The 22,038-nt window shown below is 46.7% G+C and overlaps 1 protein-coding gene across 1 annotated transcript in view; it reads left to right on the top strand.

Moving 5' to 3' along the window:
• Positions 1-22,038, top strand: part of MUC16 (mucin 16, cell surface associated) — a 207,833-nt gene that overhangs the window by 131,243 nt on the left and 54,552 nt on the right. Inside the window, exons 28-52 of the mRNA XM_033195391.1 lie at positions 602-726; positions 959-1,026; positions 4,301-4,473; positions 4,803-4,838; positions 5,098-5,163; positions 6,070-6,194; positions 6,431-6,498; positions 7,095-7,267; positions 7,597-7,632; positions 7,891-7,956; positions 8,847-8,971; positions 9,208-9,275; positions 9,889-10,061; positions 10,390-10,425; positions 10,685-10,750; positions 11,630-11,754; positions 11,993-12,060; positions 12,978-13,150; positions 13,464-13,499; positions 13,755-13,820; positions 14,747-14,871; positions 15,125-15,192; positions 16,125-16,297; positions 16,626-16,661; positions 16,918-16,983. Coding sequence (XP_033051282.1) covers positions 602-726; positions 959-1,026; positions 4,301-4,473; positions 4,803-4,838; positions 5,098-5,163; positions 6,070-6,194; positions 6,431-6,498; positions 7,095-7,267; positions 7,597-7,632; positions 7,891-7,956; positions 8,847-8,971; positions 9,208-9,275; positions 9,889-10,061; positions 10,390-10,425; positions 10,685-10,750; positions 11,630-11,754; positions 11,993-12,060; positions 12,978-13,150; positions 13,464-13,499; positions 13,755-13,820; positions 14,747-14,871; positions 15,125-15,192; positions 16,125-16,297; positions 16,626-16,661; positions 16,918-16,983 — 2,340 coding nt within the window. The remainder of the gene's footprint in view (positions 1-601; positions 727-958; positions 1,027-4,300; positions 4,474-4,802; positions 4,839-5,097; positions 5,164-6,069; positions 6,195-6,430; positions 6,499-7,094; positions 7,268-7,596; positions 7,633-7,890; positions 7,957-8,846; positions 8,972-9,207; positions 9,276-9,888; positions 10,062-10,389; positions 10,426-10,684; positions 10,751-11,629; positions 11,755-11,992; positions 12,061-12,977; positions 13,151-13,463; positions 13,500-13,754; positions 13,821-14,746; positions 14,872-15,124; positions 15,193-16,124; positions 16,298-16,625; positions 16,662-16,917; positions 16,984-22,038) is intronic.

Here is a 22,038-nt window from a genome sequence, read left to right on the forward strand (position 1 = left end):
TTGATGATGGCGGTAGTGATGTTGATGATGGTGATGGTGATGAGGATGATGCTGGTGATGGTGGCAGAGGTTATGATAGTAATTATGATGTATTGAGTGAGATGATGATAGTGGTGGTGTTGCTGTTTATAATGATGATAGTGGTGATCTCGATGATGGTGGTAGTGATGTTGATGACAATGATGATGGTGATGAGGATGATTCTGGTGATGGTGGTGGGGTTATGATGGTAATGATGATGTGTTGAGAGTGATGATGTTTGTGGTGGTCATGATGGGGATTATCATGGTGGTGATAACAGTGGCAATGATAATAATGATGCTGATGGTGACAATCTTGGTGATGGTGATGATGGTGACCATAAAGTTAACAGAAAATGTCAGACAGTATTGAGCAATACATATTCACCAAAAGCTATGCTCAGCATCTACTATTATATCATATACTTTTATAAAAGTAAATTGTATTATTATAGGCAAGGGAGGCATGGTAAATATTTTGTCACTCAATTTAAATTCTACATATATTGAAAGATAAGTCTCCTGCAAACTCCTATTTTCTCTGCTTTGAATATAGTGTTTATTTCCCATTCCAACTACAGTCGTTGGCCCTCTCCTGGTGCCATTCACCCTCAACTTCACCATTACCAACCTGCAGTACGAGGAGGACATGCATCACCCTGGCTCCAGGAAGTTCAACACCACAGAGAGGGTCCTGCAGGGTCTGGTGAGAGCCCTATCCACTTTATTCCTGCCCCTCCCCAGATACCCAGTCCCTCCTACATCATCCAAGCCAGAACTGTGGAAGAAGATTGCACCCATCTCACCCTTGCCCGCAAAGGATGCAAGCCTTGCTCACTGAGGCCAGCCCTGCCCACTGGTGCCTGCTCCACACACCTGACTTCTTCCCCCCACACACGCACCTTAGCCCTCCTCTCTTTCCTCTCCTTCCTTCACAGCTTGGCCCCGTATTCAAGAACACCAGTGTTGGCCCTCTGTACTCTGACTGCAGACTGATCTCTCTCAGGTGAGACCTTAGAAGATCCAGCCTGGCTGCCCCAATTGTTCCCACTCCAATAGACTTTGCACTGCCTCCTTGCTGCACCTCCTAGGGATATCCTCACCAAAAGGGGAATTCAGGAGTCACTGGCTTCAGGACCAATGTGTTTCCTGATAGTAACACCCCCACACCTCACCTCAACAGGGAGAATCTCCATGGTCCGTCATCAGGATTGAGCCTCTACCCTGATCATCCTTCTGAATTCCCTCCTTCCCCAGCCACTCCCTTTCATTTAGGTGTTAAATTCTGTCCCCAGAATTTCTCCCAAGACAATCATGCCTCATCCATGTGCTTTCATCCCCATTTCCAGCTCTTCACTGGACTCAAGTCTGGGCTCTCCTGTCCCCATGCCATGAGAATGTAGGTTTCACCTTGCACTTTGATAAGCATGGTTGTATCCGTGATTCTGCTCACAGTCCCAAGCAAGACAATAGTCAGTGCACTCAGAAAATCCAGGTGTGGCTTCTCACCTCTTTCCCAGGTTTCTCATTTCCTCTGGTTCCTTACTATCTTTCCCTCATCAGTCTCAAGACACAGCCTAAGTAATCTTCTCGTAGTCATTCTCCCTACCTACTTTCCCCAGGCCCGAGGAGGATGAAGCAGCCACTGGAGTGGATGCCATCTGCACCCACCATCTTGACCTCAAAAGCCCTGGACTCAACAGAGAACAGCTGTACTGGGAGCTGAACCAGCTGACCAATGGCATCAAAGAGCTGGGCCCCTACACCCTGGACAGTAACAGTCTCTATGTCAATGGTGAGCAGCTGTGATGTGGTTGGAGTCTTTTCCCTCTAGAATCTGGGAAGAATCTAATCTCTGGCTTGAAGTCACACTCCCTGCCTGGTCATTGAATATTCTGTCATTTGCTCTACATGGGATGACTAAGTTCTGGACTTCACAGTTTCTTCATTATTGTGAACTGTGTTCCCTCAGGGCACTCTTCCCTGTTATGAGGATGCTGACAGGAATTCTTTAATGGCCCCAGTCCCATGAAACTCATTTAATTGCACCAGGATTGCCATGGCCCCTATTGTACCCCTCACATCTCCTTAACCCTTACCCAGTCTCCTCCCTCCTTCTCTATGCAGGTTTCACCCATTGGACCTCTGTGCCCACCACCAGCAGTGAGTATTCAACTCATGTCCAGATACCCCTGATCCTACATCAAGTGGAGCAGGAGCTGGCCCCGCCTCTTAAACCCATAAGTCCTCCTCTTGAGCAACGGAGCTGGGAAGGCAGAAGTTACTGAAACTCCTCTCCACCCCAGCTCCAAAGACAGACCCAGCTCAAGCCCACATGCAGCAGACCTCATAATAGTCTAACTTCTTGCCATTTCTGCCATGAGATTATTTTCTCCTTTCAATGACAAGAATTTTTTTCTCAGCTCCTGGGACCTCCACAGTGGACTTTGGAACCTCAGGGACTCCATCCTTCCTCCCAAGCCCCACAAGTAAGTACCAGTCAATGGCATCTCCCTTAGATCATGCCTGATGAATGTGAACGTATGTGCCATTTTCACTCAAATGAAGATGGAAAATCATAGTAAATCTAGTGAACCAAAAAAATTTATTGGCCACATACAGTGTACCAGACCTTAGAGATACAAGGAAAACAAAACCAATAAAAGCATCTCTGCCCTCAGTGAGCTTGTGTTCATGTGATGATGATGATGGTAGTGGTGGTTATGACAGTAATAATGACAGGTTGAGTGTGATGATAATTGATGGTAGTGATGCTGTTGATGACGATGGTGGTGATGTTACTGACAATGATGATGATGGACATAAGGATGTTGTCAGTGATGGTTGTGAAGGTTATGATGGTAGTGATGATGTGTTGAGTGTGATGATGATGATGATGATGATGGTGGTGGTGGTGGTGGTGCTGTTTATGATGGTGAAAATGATAGCAACGATGACGATGACCAGCCATCATAAATATAACAGATAACATCAGACAATATTGAGCACTGAATATGCATGAATAGCTATGCTCAGCATCTAACTACTATTATATAATCTACTTTTATAAAAATAAATTGTATTATTATAGGCAAGGGAGACATGATAAATCTTTTCTCTCTCAATTTAAACTTTGCACATGTTTAAAGATAAGTCTATTCCAAACCCCTATTTCTTGACTTTGAACATAGTGTTTATTTTCAATTCCCACTACAGCTGCTGGCCCTCTCCTGGTGCCTTTCACCCTGAACTTCACCATCACCAACCTAAAGTACGAGGAGGACATGCGTCACCCTGGTTCCAGGAAGTTCAACACCACAGAGAGGGTCTTGCAGAATCTGGTTAGTGCCCTGCCCTCCCGACTCTGCCCAGACCCAGATATCCAGTCCCTTCTACATCAAATCCATGCCAAGGTGATGAAAGAAGATAGCACCAACTTCACCCCTTCCCTCCGAGAGATGCAAACCCCACCCACAAAGACCGGCCTGGCTCATTGGTGCTTGCCCCACCCACCTCACATCTGCGCCTAACACACACACCTCAGCCCTCCTACTCACCTCCCTCTCCCTCCTCCCCATCTCTCTCTCCCTCCTCCACAGCTTGGTCCCATGTTGAAGAACACCACTGTTGGCCCTCTGTACTCTGGCTGCAGACTGACCTTGCTCAGGTGAGACTTTAGAAGAGCCAGCCTGGCTGCCCCACTTGTTTCTACTCCAAAAGACTTTGCACTGCTTCCTTGCTACACTTCCTAGGTATATTCTCACCAAAAGGGGAATTCAGGAGTCACTGACTTGAGAACATGTTGTTTCCTGATAGTAACACCCCAATGCCCCACCTCAACATGCAAAATCTTCGTGATCCACCATCAGGATTGAGGCACTATGCTGATCACTCCTCTGAATTCCCTCCTTTGCCTGTCCCTCCCTTTCATTTAGTGTTAAATTCTGTCCCCAGGACTACTCTTAAGACAATCATACCTCATCCACATACATGCATCCCCCTTTCAAGCTCTTCACTACTCTCAAGTCTGGATTCTCCTGTCCCCATGCCATGAGAATGCAGGTTTCATCTTGCACTTTTATAAAAATTATTATATCCAGGACTCTACTCTCAGTCCCAACCAAGACAGTGGTCTGTGTACTCAGATAATGTAAGTGCAGATTTTCACCTCTTACTCAGATTTCTCATTTCCTCTGGTTCCTTGATATGTTTCCCTCAACAATCTCAAGACAAGTCCTAGGTAATCTTTTCATTGTCATTCCCCCTCCTACCTTCCCCAGGTCCGAGAAGGATGGAGCAGCCACTGGAGTGGATGCCCTCTGCACCCACCGTCTTCACCCCAAAAGCCCTGGAGTGGACAGGGAGCAGCTGTACTGGGAACTGAGCCAGCTAACCCATGGCATCAAAGAGCTGGGCCCCTACACCCTGGACAGGAACAGCCTCTATGTCAATGGTGAGCAGCTGTGATGTGGTAGGAGTCTCTTCCTCCTTGCTGTGCAATCTCTAATCTCTGGCTTGGGGGCGCACTCCCTACCTGGCCATTGAAAATTCTGTCATATGCTCCACATGGGATGACTGAGTTCTGGACTTCATGGATTCTTCGTTATCATAAGAGGCATTCCCTCTGGGCATTCTTCCCTGTTGTGATGATGCTGATAGAAAATCTTTAATGACCCCTGTCCCATGAAACTCATTTAATTGCACCAGGATAGTCCTGAACTCTATTGAGTCCCCCACATCCCCTTAACCCTTACCCAGTCTCTTCCCTCCTTCTCTATACAGGTTTCACCCATCGGACCTCTGTGCCCACCACCAGCAGTGAGTATTCAACTTATGTGCAGATGTCCCTGATCCTATATTAAGTGGAGCAGGAGCTGGCCCCTCCTCTTAAACCCATAAGTCTTCCTCTTGAGCAAATGATCTGGGAAGGCAGAAGTTACTCAAGTTCCCCTCTGCCCAGCTCCAAAGACAGACCCAGCTCAAGCCCATGTGCAGCAGACCTCATAATATGTCTACCTTCTTGCCATTTCTGCCATGAGAGTGTTTTCTGCTTTCACTGATGTGGACTTTTTCTCAGCTCCTGGGACCTCCACAGCGGACCTTGGGACTTCAGGGACTCCATCCTCCCTCGCCAGCCCCACAAGTAAGTACCAGTCAATGGTATCTGTATTAGATCATGCCTGATGAATGTAAACATCTCTACCATTTTCAATCAAATGAAAATGGAAAATCATAATAAATCTAGTGGTACTGAGTGAACCAAAAATATGTATTGGCCACCTATAGTGTACCAGACCCTAGGGATATAGCAAGGAAAACAAAACCAATAAAAACATCTCTGCCCTCAGTGAGCTTATGTTCATGTGATGATGATGGTGGTGGTGGTGGTAACAGTAATAACGACATAGAGTGTGATGATGATTTATGATTATGGCGTTGCTGTTGATGATGATGGTGGTGATGTTACTGACAATGATGATGGTGGACATGAGGATGTTGACAGTGATGGTTGTGAAGGTTATGATGGTAATGATGTGCTGAGTGTGATGATGATGATGATGCTGCTGTTTATGAAGGTGACCATGGTACTGATGATGTTGATGATGGTAGTGGTGGCGCTGATGATAATAACAATGATGGTGATTAGGATGATGCCAGTGATGGACATGTGGTTATGATGATAATGATGATGTGTTGTGTGTGCTGATGATTATGTTTGTGGTGGTCATGATGGGGATGATCATGGTGATAATGATAATAATGATGGTGATGATGACAATGATAGCAACAATGATGATGGCCATAACAAAGATAATGGATAACATCAGACAATATTGAGCACTGAATATGCACAACTAGCAAGGCTCAACATCTAACTACTATTATATAATATACTTGTATAAAAATAAATTGCATTATTATAGGCAAGGGGGACATGGTAAATATTTTTCTCTCAATTTAAATTTTGCATATGTTTAAAGATAAGTCTATTCCAAACCCCTATTTTCTCTACTTTGAACACAGTATTTATTTTCAATTCCCACTACAGCTGCTGGCCCTCTCCTGGTGCCGTTCACCCTCAACTTCACCATCACCAACCTGAGGTACGAGGAGGACATGCGTCGCCCTGGCTCCAGGAAGTTCAACACCACGGAGAGGGTCCTGCAGAGTCTGGTTAGTGCCCTGCCCTCCTCACTCTGACTAGCCCCAGATATCCAGTCCCTTCTATGTCATAGATGCCAAGATCATGAAAGAAGGTAGCCCCAACCTCACCCCTGCCCCTGAGAGATGCAAGCCTCGCCCCCAGAGACCAGGCCTTCTTATTGGTGCCTGCTCTGCCCACCTCACATCTGCCCCTAACACACACACACCTTAGCCCTCCTACTCACCTCCCTCTCCCTCCTCCACAGCTTGGTCCCATGTTGAAGAACACCAGTGTTGGCCTTCTGTACTCTGGCTGCAGACTGACCTTGCTCAGGTGAGATTTTAGAAGAGCCAGCCTGACTGCCCAATTGTTCTCACTCCAAAACCTTGCTGCACTTCCTAGGGGTATCATCACCAAAAAGGGAATTTAGGAGTCACTGACTTGAGAACCAGTTGTTTCCTGATAGTAACACCCTCATGCCCCACCTCAACATGCAGAATCTTCATAGTCCACCATCAGGAATGAGGCACTACCCTGATCACTCCTCTGAATTCCCTTTTTTCCCTGCCCCTCCCTTTCATTTAGGAGTTAAATTCTGTCCCCAGGATTTCTCTCAACATAATCATGCCTCATCCACATACATTCATCAGCCTTCAAGCTCACCACTAGTCTGAAGTCTGGGTTCTCCTGTTCCCATGCCATGAGAATGCAGGTTTCACCTTGCACTTTTATGAAATTATTATATCCATGACTCTGCTTGCAGTCCCAACCAAGACAGTGTTCTGTGTACTCAGATAATCTAAGTGTGGCTTCTCACCTCTTCCCCAGGTTTCTCATTTCCTCTGGTTCCTTGACAAGTTTCCCTCAGCAATCTCAAGACAAGTCCTAGGCAATCTTTTCATTGTCATTCCCCCTCCTACCTTCCTCAGGTCCGAGAAGGATGGAGCAGCCACTGGAGTGGATGCCCTCTGCACCCACCGTCTTCACCCCAAAAGCCCTGGAGTGGACAGGGAGCAGCTGTACTGGGAACTGCGCCAGCTAACCCATGGCATCAAAGAGCTGGGCCCCTACACCCTGGACAGGAACAGCCTCTATGTCAATGGTGAGCAGCTGTGATATGGTAGGAGTGTCTTCCTCCTTGCTGTGCAATCTCTAATCTCTGGCTTGGGAGCACACTCCCTACCTGGCCATTGAAAATTCTGTCATATGCTCTACATGGGATGACTAAGTTCTGGACTTCATGGATTCTTCATTATCATGAGAGGCATTCCCTCTGGGCACTCTTCCCTGTTGTGGTGATGCTGATAGAAAATCTTTAATGACTCCTGTCCCATCAAACTCATTTAATTGCACCAGGATAGTCCTGAACTCTATTGCCTCCCCCACATCTCCTTAACCCTTACCCAGTCTCCTCCCTCCTTCTGTATACAGGTTTCACCCATCGGACCTCTGTGCCCACCACCAGCAGTGAGTATTCAACTCATGTCCAGATGTCCCTGATCCTATATTAAGTGGATCAGGAGCTGGTCCCTCCTCTTAAACCCATAAGTCCTCCTCTTGGGCAAATGAGCTGGGAAGGCAGAAGTTACTCAAGCTCCCCTCTGCCCAGCTCCAAAGACAGACCCAGCTCAAGCCCACATGCAGCAGACCTCATAATAGTCTACCTTCTTGCCATTTCTGCCATGAGAGTGTTTTCTGCTTTCACTGATGAGGACTTTTTCTCAGCTCCTGGGACCTCCACAGTGGAACTTGGGACTTTAGGGACTCCATCCTCCCTCCGCAGCCCCACAAGTAAGTACCAGCCAATGGTATCTGTATTAGATCATACCTGATGAATGTAAACATCTCTGCCATTTTCAGTCAAATGTAAATGGAAAATCATAATAAATTTAGTGATACTGAGTGAACCAAAAAAATGTATTGGCCACCTACAGTGTACCAGACCCTAGGGATATAGCAAGGAAAACAAAACCAATAAAAACATCCCTGCCCTCAGTGACCTTGTGTTCATGTGATGATATGATGGTGGTGGTTGTGGTAACAGTAATAACGACATATTGAGAGTGATGATGACTTACGATTATGGAGTTGCTGTTGATGACGGTGGTAGTGATGTTACTGACAATGATGATGATGGACATGAGGATGTTGTCAGTGATGGTTGTGAAGGTTATGATGGTAATGATGTGCTGAGTGTGATGATGATGATGATGATGGTGGTGGTGCTGTTTATGATGGTGACCATGATACTAATGATGTTGATGATATAGTGGTGATGCTGATGACAATAACAATGATGATGATGAGGATGATGGCAGTGATGGTCATGTGGTTATGATGATAATGATGATGTGTTGAGTGTGGTGATGATTATGTTTGTGGTGGTCATGATAGGGATGATCATGGTGACGATTATAATAATGATGATGATGGTCATAATAAAGATAATAGATAACATCAGACAATACTGAACACTGAATATGTACAGCTAACTATGCTCAACATTTAACTACTATTATATGATATACTTTATAAAAATAAATTGTATTATTATAGGCAAGGGAGACATTGTAAATATTTTTCTCTCAATTTAAATTTTGCATATGTTTAAAGATAAGTCGATTTCAAACCCCTATTTTCTCTACTTTGAACACAGTATTTATTTTCAATTCCCACTACAGCTGCAGGCCCTCTCCTGGTGCCGTTCACCCTCAACTTCACCATCACCAACCTGAAGTATGAGGAGGACATGCATCACCCTGGCTCCAGGAAGTTCAACACCACGGAGAGGGTCCTGCAGAATCTGGTTAGTGCCCTGCCCTCCTCACTGTGCCCTGCCCCAGATACCCAGTCCCTTCTACATCATAGATGCCAAGATCATGAAAGAAGGTAGCCCCAACCTCACCCCTGCCCCCAAGAGATGCAAGCCTTGCCCCCAGAGACCAGGCCTTCTTATTGGTGCCTGCTCTGCCCACCTCACATCTGCCCCTAACACACACACACCTTAGCCCTCCTACTCACCTCCCTCTCCCTCCTCCACAGCTTGGTCCCATGTTGAAGAACACCAGTGTTGGCCCTCTGTACTCTGGCTGCAGACTGACCTTGCTCAGGTAAGACTTTAGAAGAGCCAGCCTGGCTGCCCCAATTGTTCTCACTCCAAAGGACTTTGCACTGTCTCCTTGCTGCACTTCCTAGGGATATCATCACCAAAAAGGGAATTTAGGAGTCACTGACTTGAAAACCAGTTGTTTCCTGAGAGTAACACCCCCATGCCCCACCTCAACATGCAGAATCTTCATGGTCCACCATCAGGAATGAGGCACTACCCTGATCACTCCTCTGAATTCCCTCCTTTGCCTGTCCCTCCCTTTCATTTAGGAGTTAAATTCTCTCCCCAGGATTTCTCTCAATATAATCATGCCTCATCCACATACATTCATCAGCCTTTCAAGCTCACCACTAGTCTGAAGTCTGGATTCTCCTGTTCCCATGCCATGAGAATGCAGGTTTCACCTTGCATTTTTATAAAATTATTATATCCATGACTCTGCTTGCAGTCCCAACTAAGACAGTGGTTTGTGTACTCAGATAATCTAAGTGTGGCTTCTCACCTCTTTCCCAGGTTGCTCATGTTTTCTGGTTCCTTGATATGTTTCCCTCAACAATCTCAAGACAAGTCCTAGGCAATCTTTTCATTGTCATTTCCCCTCCTACCTTCCCCAGGTCCGAGAAGGATGGAGCAGCCACTGGAGTGGATGCCCTCTGCACCCACCGTCTTCACCCCAAAAGTCCTGGAGTGGACAGGGAGCAGCTGTATTGGGAGCTGAGCCAGCTAACCCATGGCATCAAAGAGCTGGGCCCCTACACCCTGGACAGGAACAGCCTCTATGTCAATGGTGAGCCGCTGTGATATGGTAGGAATCTCTTCCTCCTTGCTGCGCAACCTCTAATCTCTGGCTTCAGGTCACGCTCCCTCCCTGGCTACTGAAAATTCTGTCATATGCTCTACATGGTCTGACTGAGTTTTAGATTTCGTGGTTTCTTCTTCATCATGAACTGCATTCCCTCAGGCCACTGTTCCCTTTTGGGAGGATGCTGATAGGAAATCTTAATGGCCTCTGCCCCATGAAACTCATTTAATTGCACCAGGGTAGCCCTGAACCCTATTGCATCTCCCACATCTCCTTAACCCTTACCCAGCCTCCTCCCTACTTCTCTATGCAGGTTTCACCCATCGGACCTCTGTGCCCACCACCAGCAGTGAGTATTCAACTCATGTCCAGATGCCCCTGATCCTACATCAAGTGGAGCAGGAGTTGGCCCCTCCTCTTAAGCCCATAAGTCCTCCTCTTGAGCAAATGAGCTGGGAAGGCAGAAGTTACTCAAGCTCCCTTCTGCCCCAGCTCCAAAGACAGACCCAGCTCAAGCCCACATGCAGCAGAACTCATAATAGTCTACCTTCTTGCCATTTCTGCCATGAGAGTGTTTTCTGCTTTCACTGATGAGGACTTTTTCTCAGCTCCTGGGACCTCGACAGTGGAACTTGGGACCTTAGGGACTCCATCCTCCCTCCCCAGCCCTACATGTAAGTACCAGTCAGTGACATGTCTATTAGGTCACTGTGCCATTTTCACTCAAATGAAGATGGAAAGTCATAGTAAATCTAGTGATACTCAGAGAACCAAAAAAATTTATTGGCCACCTACAGTGTGCCAGACCCTAGGGATACAGCAAGGAAAATAAAACCGATAAAAGCATTTCTGCCCTCAGTGAGCTTGTGTTCATGTGATGATGATGGTGGTGGTGGTGGTTATGATAGTAATAATGACATGTTGAGTGGGATGATGTTGATGATGGTGGTGGTGATATTACCAATGATTATGGTGATGGACTTGAGGATGTTGTCAGTGATGGTTGTGAAGGTTATGATGGTAATGATGATGTATTAAGTGTGATGATGATGATAATTGTGGTGATGCTGTTTATGGTGGTGACCATGGTACTGATGATATTGATGTTGGTAGTGGCTATGTTGATGACAATGACAATGATGGTGATGACGATGATGCCAGTGATTGTTGCAGGGTTATGATGATAATGATGATGCGTTGAGTGTGGTGATGATAATGTTTGTGGTGGTCATGATGGGGATTATTATGGCAGTGATGATCATAATAATGATGGTGATGGTGACAATGATAGCAAGGATGAAGATGGCAATAAAGATAATAGATAACATCAGACAATATTGAGCACTGAATATGCACCAGGAGCAGTTCTCAGCAACTAAATACTATTATATAATATATGTTTGTAAAAATAAATTGTATTGTTATAGGCAAGGGAAGCATGGTAAATATTTTGTCACTCAATTTAAATTCTGTACATGTTTAAAGATAAGTATATTGCAAACTCCTATTTTCTCTACTTTGAACATAGTGTTTGCTTCCCACTTCCACTACAGCTGCTGGCCCTCTCCTGGTGCCATTCACCCTCAACTTCACCATCACCAACCTGCAGTACGAGGAGGACATGCATCACCCAGGGTCCAGGAAGTTCAGCACCACAGAGAGGATCCTGCAGGGTCTGGTTAGTGCCCCACCCTCCTCACTCTGCCCCACCCCAGACAGTCAGTACCTCCTACATCATCCATGCCAGGCAATGGAAGAAGATCACACCCACCTCACCCTTGCCCCAGGAGATGCAAGCCATGCCCATTGAAGCCAGCCCCATTCACTGATGCCTGCTCTGCCCACCTAACTTCTGTCCTATACACCCACACATGCAACTTAGCCCTCCTACTCACCTCCCTCTCCCTCCTCCACAGCTTGGTCCCGTGTTCAAGAACACCAGTGTCGGCCCTCTGTACTCTGGCTGCAGACTGACCTTCCTCAGGTGAGACGTTAGAAGATCAAGCCTGGGTGCCCCACTTGTTCTCACTCCAGTAGACTTTGCACTGCTTCCTTGCTGCACTTCCTAGGGATATCCTCACTAGAGGTGGAATTCAGGAGTCACTGGCTTCATGACCAATGTGTTTTCTGATAGTAACACCCCCACACTCCACCTCAACAGGGAGAATCTGCATAGTTCATCATCGGGATTGAGCCTCTACCTTGATCATCCCTCTGAATTCCCTCCTGCCCCTGCACCTCCCTTTCCTTTAGGTCTTAAATTCTGTCCCCAAGATTTCTCTCAAGACGATCATGCCTCATCCACAGGCTTTCATCTCCATTTCCAGCTCTTCATTGCTCTCAAGTCTGGCGTCTCTGTCCCCATGCCATGAGAATGCAGGTTTCAACTTGCACTATTTTATTTTATTTTATTATTTCATTGTTGAAACGTAGTCTAACTACACACCAGACTGGTCTCAGCTCACTGCAACCTCTGCCTTCCATGTTCAAGTGATTCTCCTGCCTCAGCCTCCAGAGTAGCTGGGATTACAGGCACCCGCTACTATACCCAGCTAATTTTTGAATTTTTCATAGAGACGGGGTTTCACCATGTTGACCAGACTAGTCTTGAACTCCTGACCTCAAGTGATCTGACACCTTGGCCTCCCAAAGTGCTGGGATTACAGGCATGAGCCACCGTGCCAGGCCACTTTGCACTTTTATAAAAATTCGTGTATCCATTACCCTGCTTGCAGTTCAAAGCAAACCAGTGGTTGGTGCACTCAGAGAAACTAAGTGTGATTTCTCACCTCTTTCCCAGGCTTCTCATTTCCCCTGGTTCCTTGCTGTCCTTCCCTCAGCAATCTCAAAACCCTTCCTAGTTAATCTTTTGATTGCATTCCTCGCACCTGCCTTCCCCAGGCCTGAGAAGAATGGGGCAGCCACTGGAGTGGATGCCATCTGCACCCAACATCTTGACCCCAAAAGCCCTGGACTCAACAGAGAGCAGCTGTACTGGGAGCTGAACCAGCTGACCCATGGCATCAAAGAGCTGGGCCCCTACACCCTGGACAGGAACAGTCTCTATATCAATGGTGAGCAGATGTGGTGTGGTTGGAGTCTCTTCCTCCCTGCTGGGCAGACTAATCTCTGGCTTGCGGGCACACTCTTCATCTGACCATTGAAAATTCTGTTATGTGCTCTCTATGGGGTGACTAAGTTCTGGACTTCATGGTTTCTTCGTCATCGTGAACTGCATTCCCTCAGGGCATTCTTCTCTGTTATAAGGATGCTGATAGGAAATCTTTAATGGTCCCTGTCCCATGGCACCAGGATAGCCATGACCCCTATTGTGTCCCCCACATTTCCTTAATCCTTACACAATTTCTTCCCTCCTTCTCTATGCAGGTTTCACCCATTGGAGCTCTGTGGCCCCCACCAGCAGTGAGTATTCAACTCATGTCAACATGTCCCTGATCCTACACCAAGCAAAGCAGGAGCTGCCCCTCCTCATAAACCCATAAGTCCTCATGAGCAAAGGAGCTGGGAAGGCCGAAGTTATTGAAGCTTCCCTGTGCCTCAGCTCCAAAGACAGACCCACCTGAAGCCCACATGCAACAGACCTCATAATAGTCCCCTGTCTTGCCATTTCCGCCATGAGAGTGTTTTGTGCTTTCACTGATGAGGACTTTTCCTCAGCTCCTGGGACCTCCACAGTGGACCTTGGAACCTCAGGGACTCCATCCTTCCTCCTCAGCCCCACAGGTAAGTACCAGTCAATGACATCTCTATTATAGCATGCCTGATGAGTGTGAACATCTCTGCCATTTTCACTGAAATAAAGATGGAAAAGTACAGTACATCTGGTAATAGTGAGTGGACCAAAAATATTTGTTGGCCACCTACTGTGTACCACACCTAAGGGATACAGCAAGGAAAACAAAACCAATAAAAGTGTCTCTGCCCTCAGTGAGCTTTTTTATTCATGTGTTGGTGATAGTGGTGGTGGTGCTAGTTGTTGAAGACGATGATGATGATGATCATGATGGTAATGCTGTTGATGATGGTGGTAGTGGTGCTGTTCATGATGATGATGATGATGATGATGATAGTGATGCTGATGATAATGGTGTTGATGTTGCCGACCATGATGATGATGGACATGAGGATGATGTCAGTGACGGTTATGATGTTAGTGAGGATGATGGTGGCGTTGGTGGTGCTGTTGATGATGGTGATGACGAAACTGGTGATGTTGATGACAATAACAATGATGGTGATGAGGATGATGCCAGAGATGGTCATGGGGTTACGATGATAATAGTGACGTATTGAGTGTGGTGATGATGATGTTTGTCGTGGTCATGGTGGAGACTATTATGGTGGTGGTGATAATAATGAGTGTGATTGTGACAATGATAGCAAGGATGATAATGGCAATAATAAAGGTAACAGGTAACATCAGACAATATTGAGCACTGAATATGAATCAAGAGCTATGCTCAGAATCTAACTACTATTTTATATAATATTCTTTAAAAAATAAATTCAGTCATTGAAGACAAGGGAGGCATGGTAAATATTTATTTTGTCAGTCAATTGAAATGCTGCCTATATTTAAAGATAAGTATATTGCAAACTCCTATTTTCTCTACTTTGAACACAGTATTTATTTTCAGTTCCCACTACAGCAGCTGTTCCTCTCCTGGTGCCGTTCACCCTCAACTTCACCATCACCAATCTGCAGTATGGGGAGGACATGCATCACCCTGGCTCCAGGAAGTTCAACACCACGGAGAGGGTCCTGCAGGGTCTGGTTAGTGCCCCGTCCTCCTCACTCTGCCCTGACCCAAATACTCAGTGCCTCCTACAACATCCAAGCCAGGGTAATGGGAGAAGAATGTACCCACTTCGTCCTTGACCCAAGAGATGCAAGACTCGCCCACCGAGGCCAGCCATGCCCACTGAAGCCAGCCTCACCCACTGGGCCATGCCTTGCTCACCTTATTTCTGCACCCACACACGGGGACCTTAGCCCTCCTACTCACCTCTCTCTTCCTCTTCCACAGCTTGGTCCATTGTTCAAGAACTCCAGTGTCGGCCCTCTGTACTCTGGCTGCAGACTGACCTCCCTCAGGTGAGGCTAGAATAGCCAGCCTGGCTGTCCCAATTATTCTCACTCCAAAGACTTTGCACTGCTTCCTTGCTGCACTTCCTAGGGATATCCTCACCAAGGATGGGATTCAGGAGTCACTGGCTTCAGGACCAGTGTGTCTCCTGATAGTAACACCCCCACACCCCACCTCAACAGAGAGAATCTGCATTGTCCATCATCAGGATTGAGCCCCTATCCCGGTCATCCCTCTGAATTTCCTCCTTTCCCTGCCCCTCTCTTTCATTTAGTTCTTAAATTCTGTCTCCAGGATTTCTCTCAAGACAATCATGCCTCAGCCACGTGCTTTCATCCTCATTTCCAGCTCTTCACTGACCTCAAATCTGGGCTCTCCTGTCCCCATGCCGTGAGAATGCAGGATTCACCTTGCATTTTTTTTTTTTTTTTTTTTTTTTTACTGAGACAGAGTTTTACTCTTGTTGCCCAGGCTGGAGTGCAGTCGCATGATCTCGGCTGACTGCAACCTCTGTCTCCCAGGTTCAAGCGATTCTCCTGCCTCAGCCTCCTGAGTAGCTGGGATTACAGGCACGGGCCACCACACCCAGCTAATTTTGTATTTTTAGCAGAGACAGGGTTTCTCCATGTTGGTCAGGCTGGTGTCGAACTCTTGACCTCAGGTGATCCACCCGCCTCAGCCTCCCAGAGTGCTGGGATTACAGGCGTGAGCCACCGTGCCCAGCCTCACCTTGCACTTTTATCAAAACTGTTGTGTTCATGACTCTGCTCACAGTCCCAACAAGCCAGTAGTCTGCACACTCAGAGAATCTAAGTGTGGCTTCTCACCTCTTTCCCAGGTTTCTCATTTCCTCTGGTTACTTGCCATCCTTCTCTCAGCAATCTCAAGACCCGTCCTAGGTAATCTTTTCATTGTCATTCTCCCTACCTACATTCCCCAGGTCTGAGAAGGATGGGGCAGCCACTGAAGTGGATGCCATCTGTACCCACCGCCTTACCCCTCAAAGCCCTGGACTGGACAGGGAGCAGCTGTACTGGGAGCTGAGCCAGATGACCAATGGCATCAAAGAGCTGGGCCCCTACACCCTGGACAGGAACAGTCTCTATGTCAATGGTGAGTGGCTGTGATGTGGTTGAAGTCTCTTCCTTCTTGCTGAGCCGCCTCTAATCTCTAACTAGAGGTCACACTTCCTGCCTGGCAATTGAAAATTCTGTCATGTGTTTTACATGGGATGACGAAGGTCTGGCCTTCATAGTTTCTTTATCACCGTGGATGTATTCCCTCAGGGCATTCTTTCCTGATGTGAGGATGCTGATAGGAAATCTTCAAATGCCCCTGTACCATGAAATTCATTCCTTTGCACCAGGGTAGCCTTGACCCCTATTTGGTCACCAATGTCTCCTTAACCCTTACGCACTCTCCTGCCTCCTTCTCTATGCAGGTTTCACCTATCGGAGCTCTGTGCTCACCACCAGCAGTGAGTATTCAAGTTATGTCCACATGCCCCTGATTCTACACCAAGCAGAACAGGAGCTACCCCTCCTCATAAACCCATAGGTCCTCTTCTTCAGCAAAGGAGATAGGAGGACAGCAGTTACTCAAGCTCTGCTCTGCCCCAGCTCCAAAGAAAGACCCATCTCTAGTCGCACAGGCAGCAGACCCCATAGTCTCCCCTCTTGCCATTTCTGTCATGAGAGTGCTTCCTGCTTTCACTGATGAGAACTTTTTCTCAGCTCCTTGGACTTCCACAGTGGACCTTGGAATCTCAGGGACTCCATCCCCTGTCCCCAGCCCCACAAGTAAGTACCAGTCAATGGCATCTCTGTTAGAGCATGCCTGATGAATGTAAACATCTGTGCCATTTTCATTCAAATAAAGATAGAAAATCTTAGTAAGTCTAGTGATAGTGAGTGAACCAAAAAACTTAATTGGCCACCTACAGTGTACCAGACCCTAGGGATACAACAAGGAAAATAAAACCAATAAAAATATGTCTGCCCTCACTGAGCTTCTGTTTATGTGATGACGATGATGATGGTGGTGGTGGTTATGATATTAATCATAATATGTTGAGTGTGATGATGATGGTGGTAGTGGTGCTGTTTATGATGATTATGATGGCGATGATGATAGTGATGCTGTTGGTGATAATAGTGGTGGTGGTGCTGACCATGATGATGATGGACATGAGGATGTCAGTAGCAGTTACGATATTCGTGATGATGTGTTGAGTGTGATGATGATGATGGTGATGGTGGTGCTGTTTATTTATTTTTCTTTTTTCTTTTTTTTGGGTGCTGTTTGAGATGGTGATGATGAGACTGGTGATGTTGATGAAAATGACAATGATGGTGATGAGGATGATGCCAGTGATGGTTGTGGGGTTATGATGATAATGGTGATGTGTTGTCTGTGGTGATGATGATGTTTGTGGTGGTCATGTTTGGGATTACCATGGTGGTGATGATAATAATAATGATGGCGATGGTGACAATGATAGCAACAATAATGATGGCAATACAAAAGATAACAGATAACATCAGACAATATTAAGCTCTGAATATGCACCAAGAGCTACACTCGGCATCTAACTATTATCATAAAGCATCCTTTAAAAAATAAATTATGTCAGGCCAGGTGCGGTGGCTCACGTCTATAATCTCAGCATTTTGGAAGGCTGAGGTGGGTGGATCACGAGGTCAAGAGATCGAGACCATCCTGGCCAACATGGCAAAACCCCATCTCTACTAAAAATACAAAAATTAGCCGGGCGTGGTGGTGCATGCCTGTAGTCCCAGCTACTTGGGAGGCTGAGGCAGGAGAATTGCTTAAATCCGGGAGGCAGAGGTTGCAGTGAGCCAAGATGGTGCCACTGCACTCCAGCCTAGTGACAGAGTGAGATTCCATCTCAAATAAATAAATAAATAAATTCTATCATTATAGGAAAGGAATGCACGGTAAATATTTATTTAGTCATCTAATTTAAATGTTGCACATGTTTAAAGATAAGTCTGTTGCAAATTCCTATTTTCACCACTCTGAACATAATGTTTATTTCCCCCTCCCACTACAGCTGCTGGCCCTCTCCTGATGCCGTTCACCCTCAACTTCACCATCACCAACCTGCAGTATGAGGAGGACATGCATCGCCCTGGCTCCAGGAAGTTCAACACCACAGAGAGGGTCCTGCAGGGTCTGGTTAGTACCCTGACCTCTTCACTCTCCCCCACTCCAGATACCCATCCCCTCATACAACATCTGGGCCAGGGCCATGGAAGAAGACCACACCCACCTTGCCCTCATCCCCAGAGATGCAAGCCTCACCCATTGAGGCCAGCCATGCCCACTGGGCCCTGCCCCACCCACCTCACTTTTGCTCCCACTCAGGGACCTTAGCCCTCCTACTCACTTCTCTCTCCTTCCTCCACAGCTTAGTCCCGTATTCAAGAACTCCAGTGTTGGCCCTCTGTACTCTGGCTGCAGACTGACTTCCCTCAGGTGAGGCTAGAATAGCCAGCCTGGCTGTCCCAACTATTCTCACTCCAAAAGACTTTGCACATCTTCCTTTATACACTTCCTAGGGATATCCTCACCAAAGGTGGAATTCAGGAGTCACCGGCTTCAGGACCGGTGTGTTTCCTGATAGTAACACCCCACACCTCACCTCAACAGAGAGAATCTGCATGGTCCTTCATCAGGATTGAGCCCCTACCCTGGTCATCGCTCTGAATTCCCTCCTTTTCCTCTCTCTCCCTTTCCTTTAGGTGTTCAATTCTGTCCCCAGAATTTCTCTCAAGACAATCATGCCGCATCCATGTGCTTTCATCCCCATTTCAAGGTCTTCAGTAGTCTCAAGTCTGGGCTCTTTTTTCCCATGCCATGAGAATGCAAATTTCACCCTTGCACTTTTAGGAGAATTGTTGTATCCATGACTCTGTTCATGGTCCCAAGCAAGCTGGGAGTCCGTGCACTCAGAGAATCTAAGTGCGGCTGCTCACCTCTTTCCCAGGTTTCTCATTTTCCCTTCTCCTTTGCTGTCCTTCCATCAGCAATCGCAAGACCTGTCCTAGGTAATCTTTTCATTGTCATTCCGCCCACCTCCTTTCCCCAGGAACGAGAAGGATGGAGCAGCCACTGGAGTGGACGCTGTCTGCCTCTACCACCCTGATCCCAAAAGACCTGGGCTGGACAGAGAGCAGCTCTACTGGGAGCTGAACCAACTGACCCACAGCATCACTGAACTGGGCCCCTACACCCTGGACAGAGACAGTCTGTATGTCAATGGTGAGCAGCTGTGATGTGGTTGGAGGCTCTTCCTCTCTGATGGGCAACCTATACTCCCTGGCTTGAGGTCACACTCACTGCCTGGCCATTGAAAGCTTGACCATGTTGTCTATATTTGATAGCTGATGTCAGAATATCATGGTTTCTTCTTTATGTTGAAGACTGGGTTTACCCTCAGGGTTTTCTTCCCTGATGTGAGGGTACTGATAGAAAACCTCCAGCAGCCCCGGTTCCATTTCACCAGGGTAGCCCTGACCCCTATTTGGTTATCCACCTCTACCTTAACCTTACTCAGGTTAATCTCTTTCTCTCTGTAGGTTTCACCCATCGGAAATCTGTGCCCACCACCAGTAGTGAGTATTCAACTGATAATCTCATGCCCCTGATTCTACACAAAGCAGAGCAGGAGCTGACCCTTCTCCTTATAAAACCATAGCTCCTCTTCTTAAGAGAAGGAGTTGGGAAGGCGGAAGGGATTCATCCTCCCTTCTGCCCCAGCTACAGACTGATCTAGGTCAAACCCCATATGCATCAAGTTTCATAATAGTCTTACCTGCTGGCATTTCTGCCATGGGGGTACTTGCTAATTTCACTGATGAGAGCTTCTTCTCAGCTCCTGGGACCTCCACAGTGCACCTGGCAACCTCTGGGACTCTATCCTCCATCTCCAGCCACACAGGTGAGCACCAGTCAATGATACCAGTCAATGGTGAGTGTCTTCATCTCTGTAATTTTCATGCAAATTAAGATGAAACATCATAGCAAATCAAATCCAGTGTAGCTGATGCAACCAACACACTTTATTGAGCACTTACTGTGTGCCAGAACCATGGAATGTGGCAGGGAATACAAAAGAGATAAAAATGTCTTCCTTCAGAGAGCTTATATTCTTGTGATGATGAGGATGATAAGGGTGGCAGTGATGATGATAGTGGTGGGGATGGAGATGATGATAATATCATGGAGATGACTATAAAGATGGTGATGCTGCTGATGATGCTGGTGATGGTGATGATGATTATGGAGATGGTGATGAAGATGATGGTGATAATAGTGGTGCTGATTATAACAGGAATGATGATGTGATGGTGGTGATGTTTGGGATGATTGTGGTGATACTGGTGATGTTTGAGGTGATTATGATGGTGGTGATGATGACTACCAATGATGATTGTGATGCTGACAATGAAGATAATGAAGATGATGATGATGATGATGATGACGATGATTGTGTGGGTGATTATCCTGGTAATAATAATATTATGATGGTGCTGATTATGATCCTGTGGTGATGATGGTGATGAGGATGGTGGTAGTGGTGGTGCTGATGTTGATAGTGATGAAAGCGATGATAGCCATGGCAACAACTATGGTTATGTCAATGACGAAGATGGCAATAACAGAGGTAAAAAATAGCATCTGACATTACTGAACACTAAATATGCACCAAGCACTATGTTCACCATCTCATTACAATTATATAATATGCTTATTTATGAAAAATTTCTATTATTGTAGTCAAGAGAGGCATGAAAATCTTTTATGTTTTATCCCCATGAAATGCTGCTGCATATGTTTAAAAATAAATCTATTGCAAACTGTTATATATTTCTCTACTTTTGAACATCGTGTTTATTTCCCAACCCCTTTACAGCCCCTGGCCCTCTCCTGATACCATTCATCCTCAACTTTACCATCACCAACCTGCATTATGAGGAAAATATGCAACACCCTGGCTCCAGAAAGTTCAGCACCACGGAGAGGGTTCTGCAGGGTCTGGTAAGAGCTCCACCACCTTACCAGTCCTGCTTATATCACCCATGCCAGGGCCATGGAAGATCTCACCCACCACTCCTTGGCCCCAGAGATACAAGCCCCACCTAGTGATGCCAGCCCCTCCTACCTCATGTCTGCCCCGTCCCTACACCTCAGCCCACCCACTCACCTCCCTCCCCTTCCTCCACAGCTCAAGCCCTTGTTCAAGAGCACCAGTGTCGGCCCTCTGTACTCTGGCTGCAGACTGACCTTGCTCAGGTGAGACCTTAGGATTTCCAGCCTGATTTCCCCAATTGTTCCCAGGCCCAAAAAGTTTGGTCACCTTCCTTCCTGCCCTACTGCGGGATGGCCTCAGCACAGATGGAATTCAGGAGGCACTGGCTCCAGAACCAATTTGTCTCCTGATTCTACCACCTCCCACCTCAACTGACACATTCTTTAGAGTCCATCAGCAGGATTGAGCCCTTACCCTCATCACCCCTCTAAATTCCCTCCACCTCCCTTTCCTCCAGTTGTTGAAGTCTGTCCCCAGAATTTCTCTCCAAACGTGCCTCATCCACTTGATTTCACCCCTAATTCCTGTTCTTCTCCTGTCTCAGGACTCAGCTCTTCTTTCCCTGTTGCTGTGAGAATGCAGGTTGCACCTTGTGATTTCATAAAAATCCTTGCATCCATGACTCTGCTCACAATCCCAGGCTGGCAGGGAGTCACAGCACTTAGAGAATCAAAGTGTGACTTCTCTCACGTCTGTACCAGGCTTCTCAATTCCTCTGACCCCTTCCTGTTCTTCACCC

The sequence above is a fragment of the Trachypithecus francoisi genome, unplaced genomic scaffold (assembly GCF_009764315.1).
Source record: "Trachypithecus francoisi isolate TF-2019V2 unplaced genomic scaffold, Tfra_2.0 Lachesis_group5, whole genome shotgun sequence".
NCBI lineage: Eukaryota > Metazoa > Chordata > Mammalia > Primates > Cercopithecidae > Trachypithecus > Trachypithecus francoisi.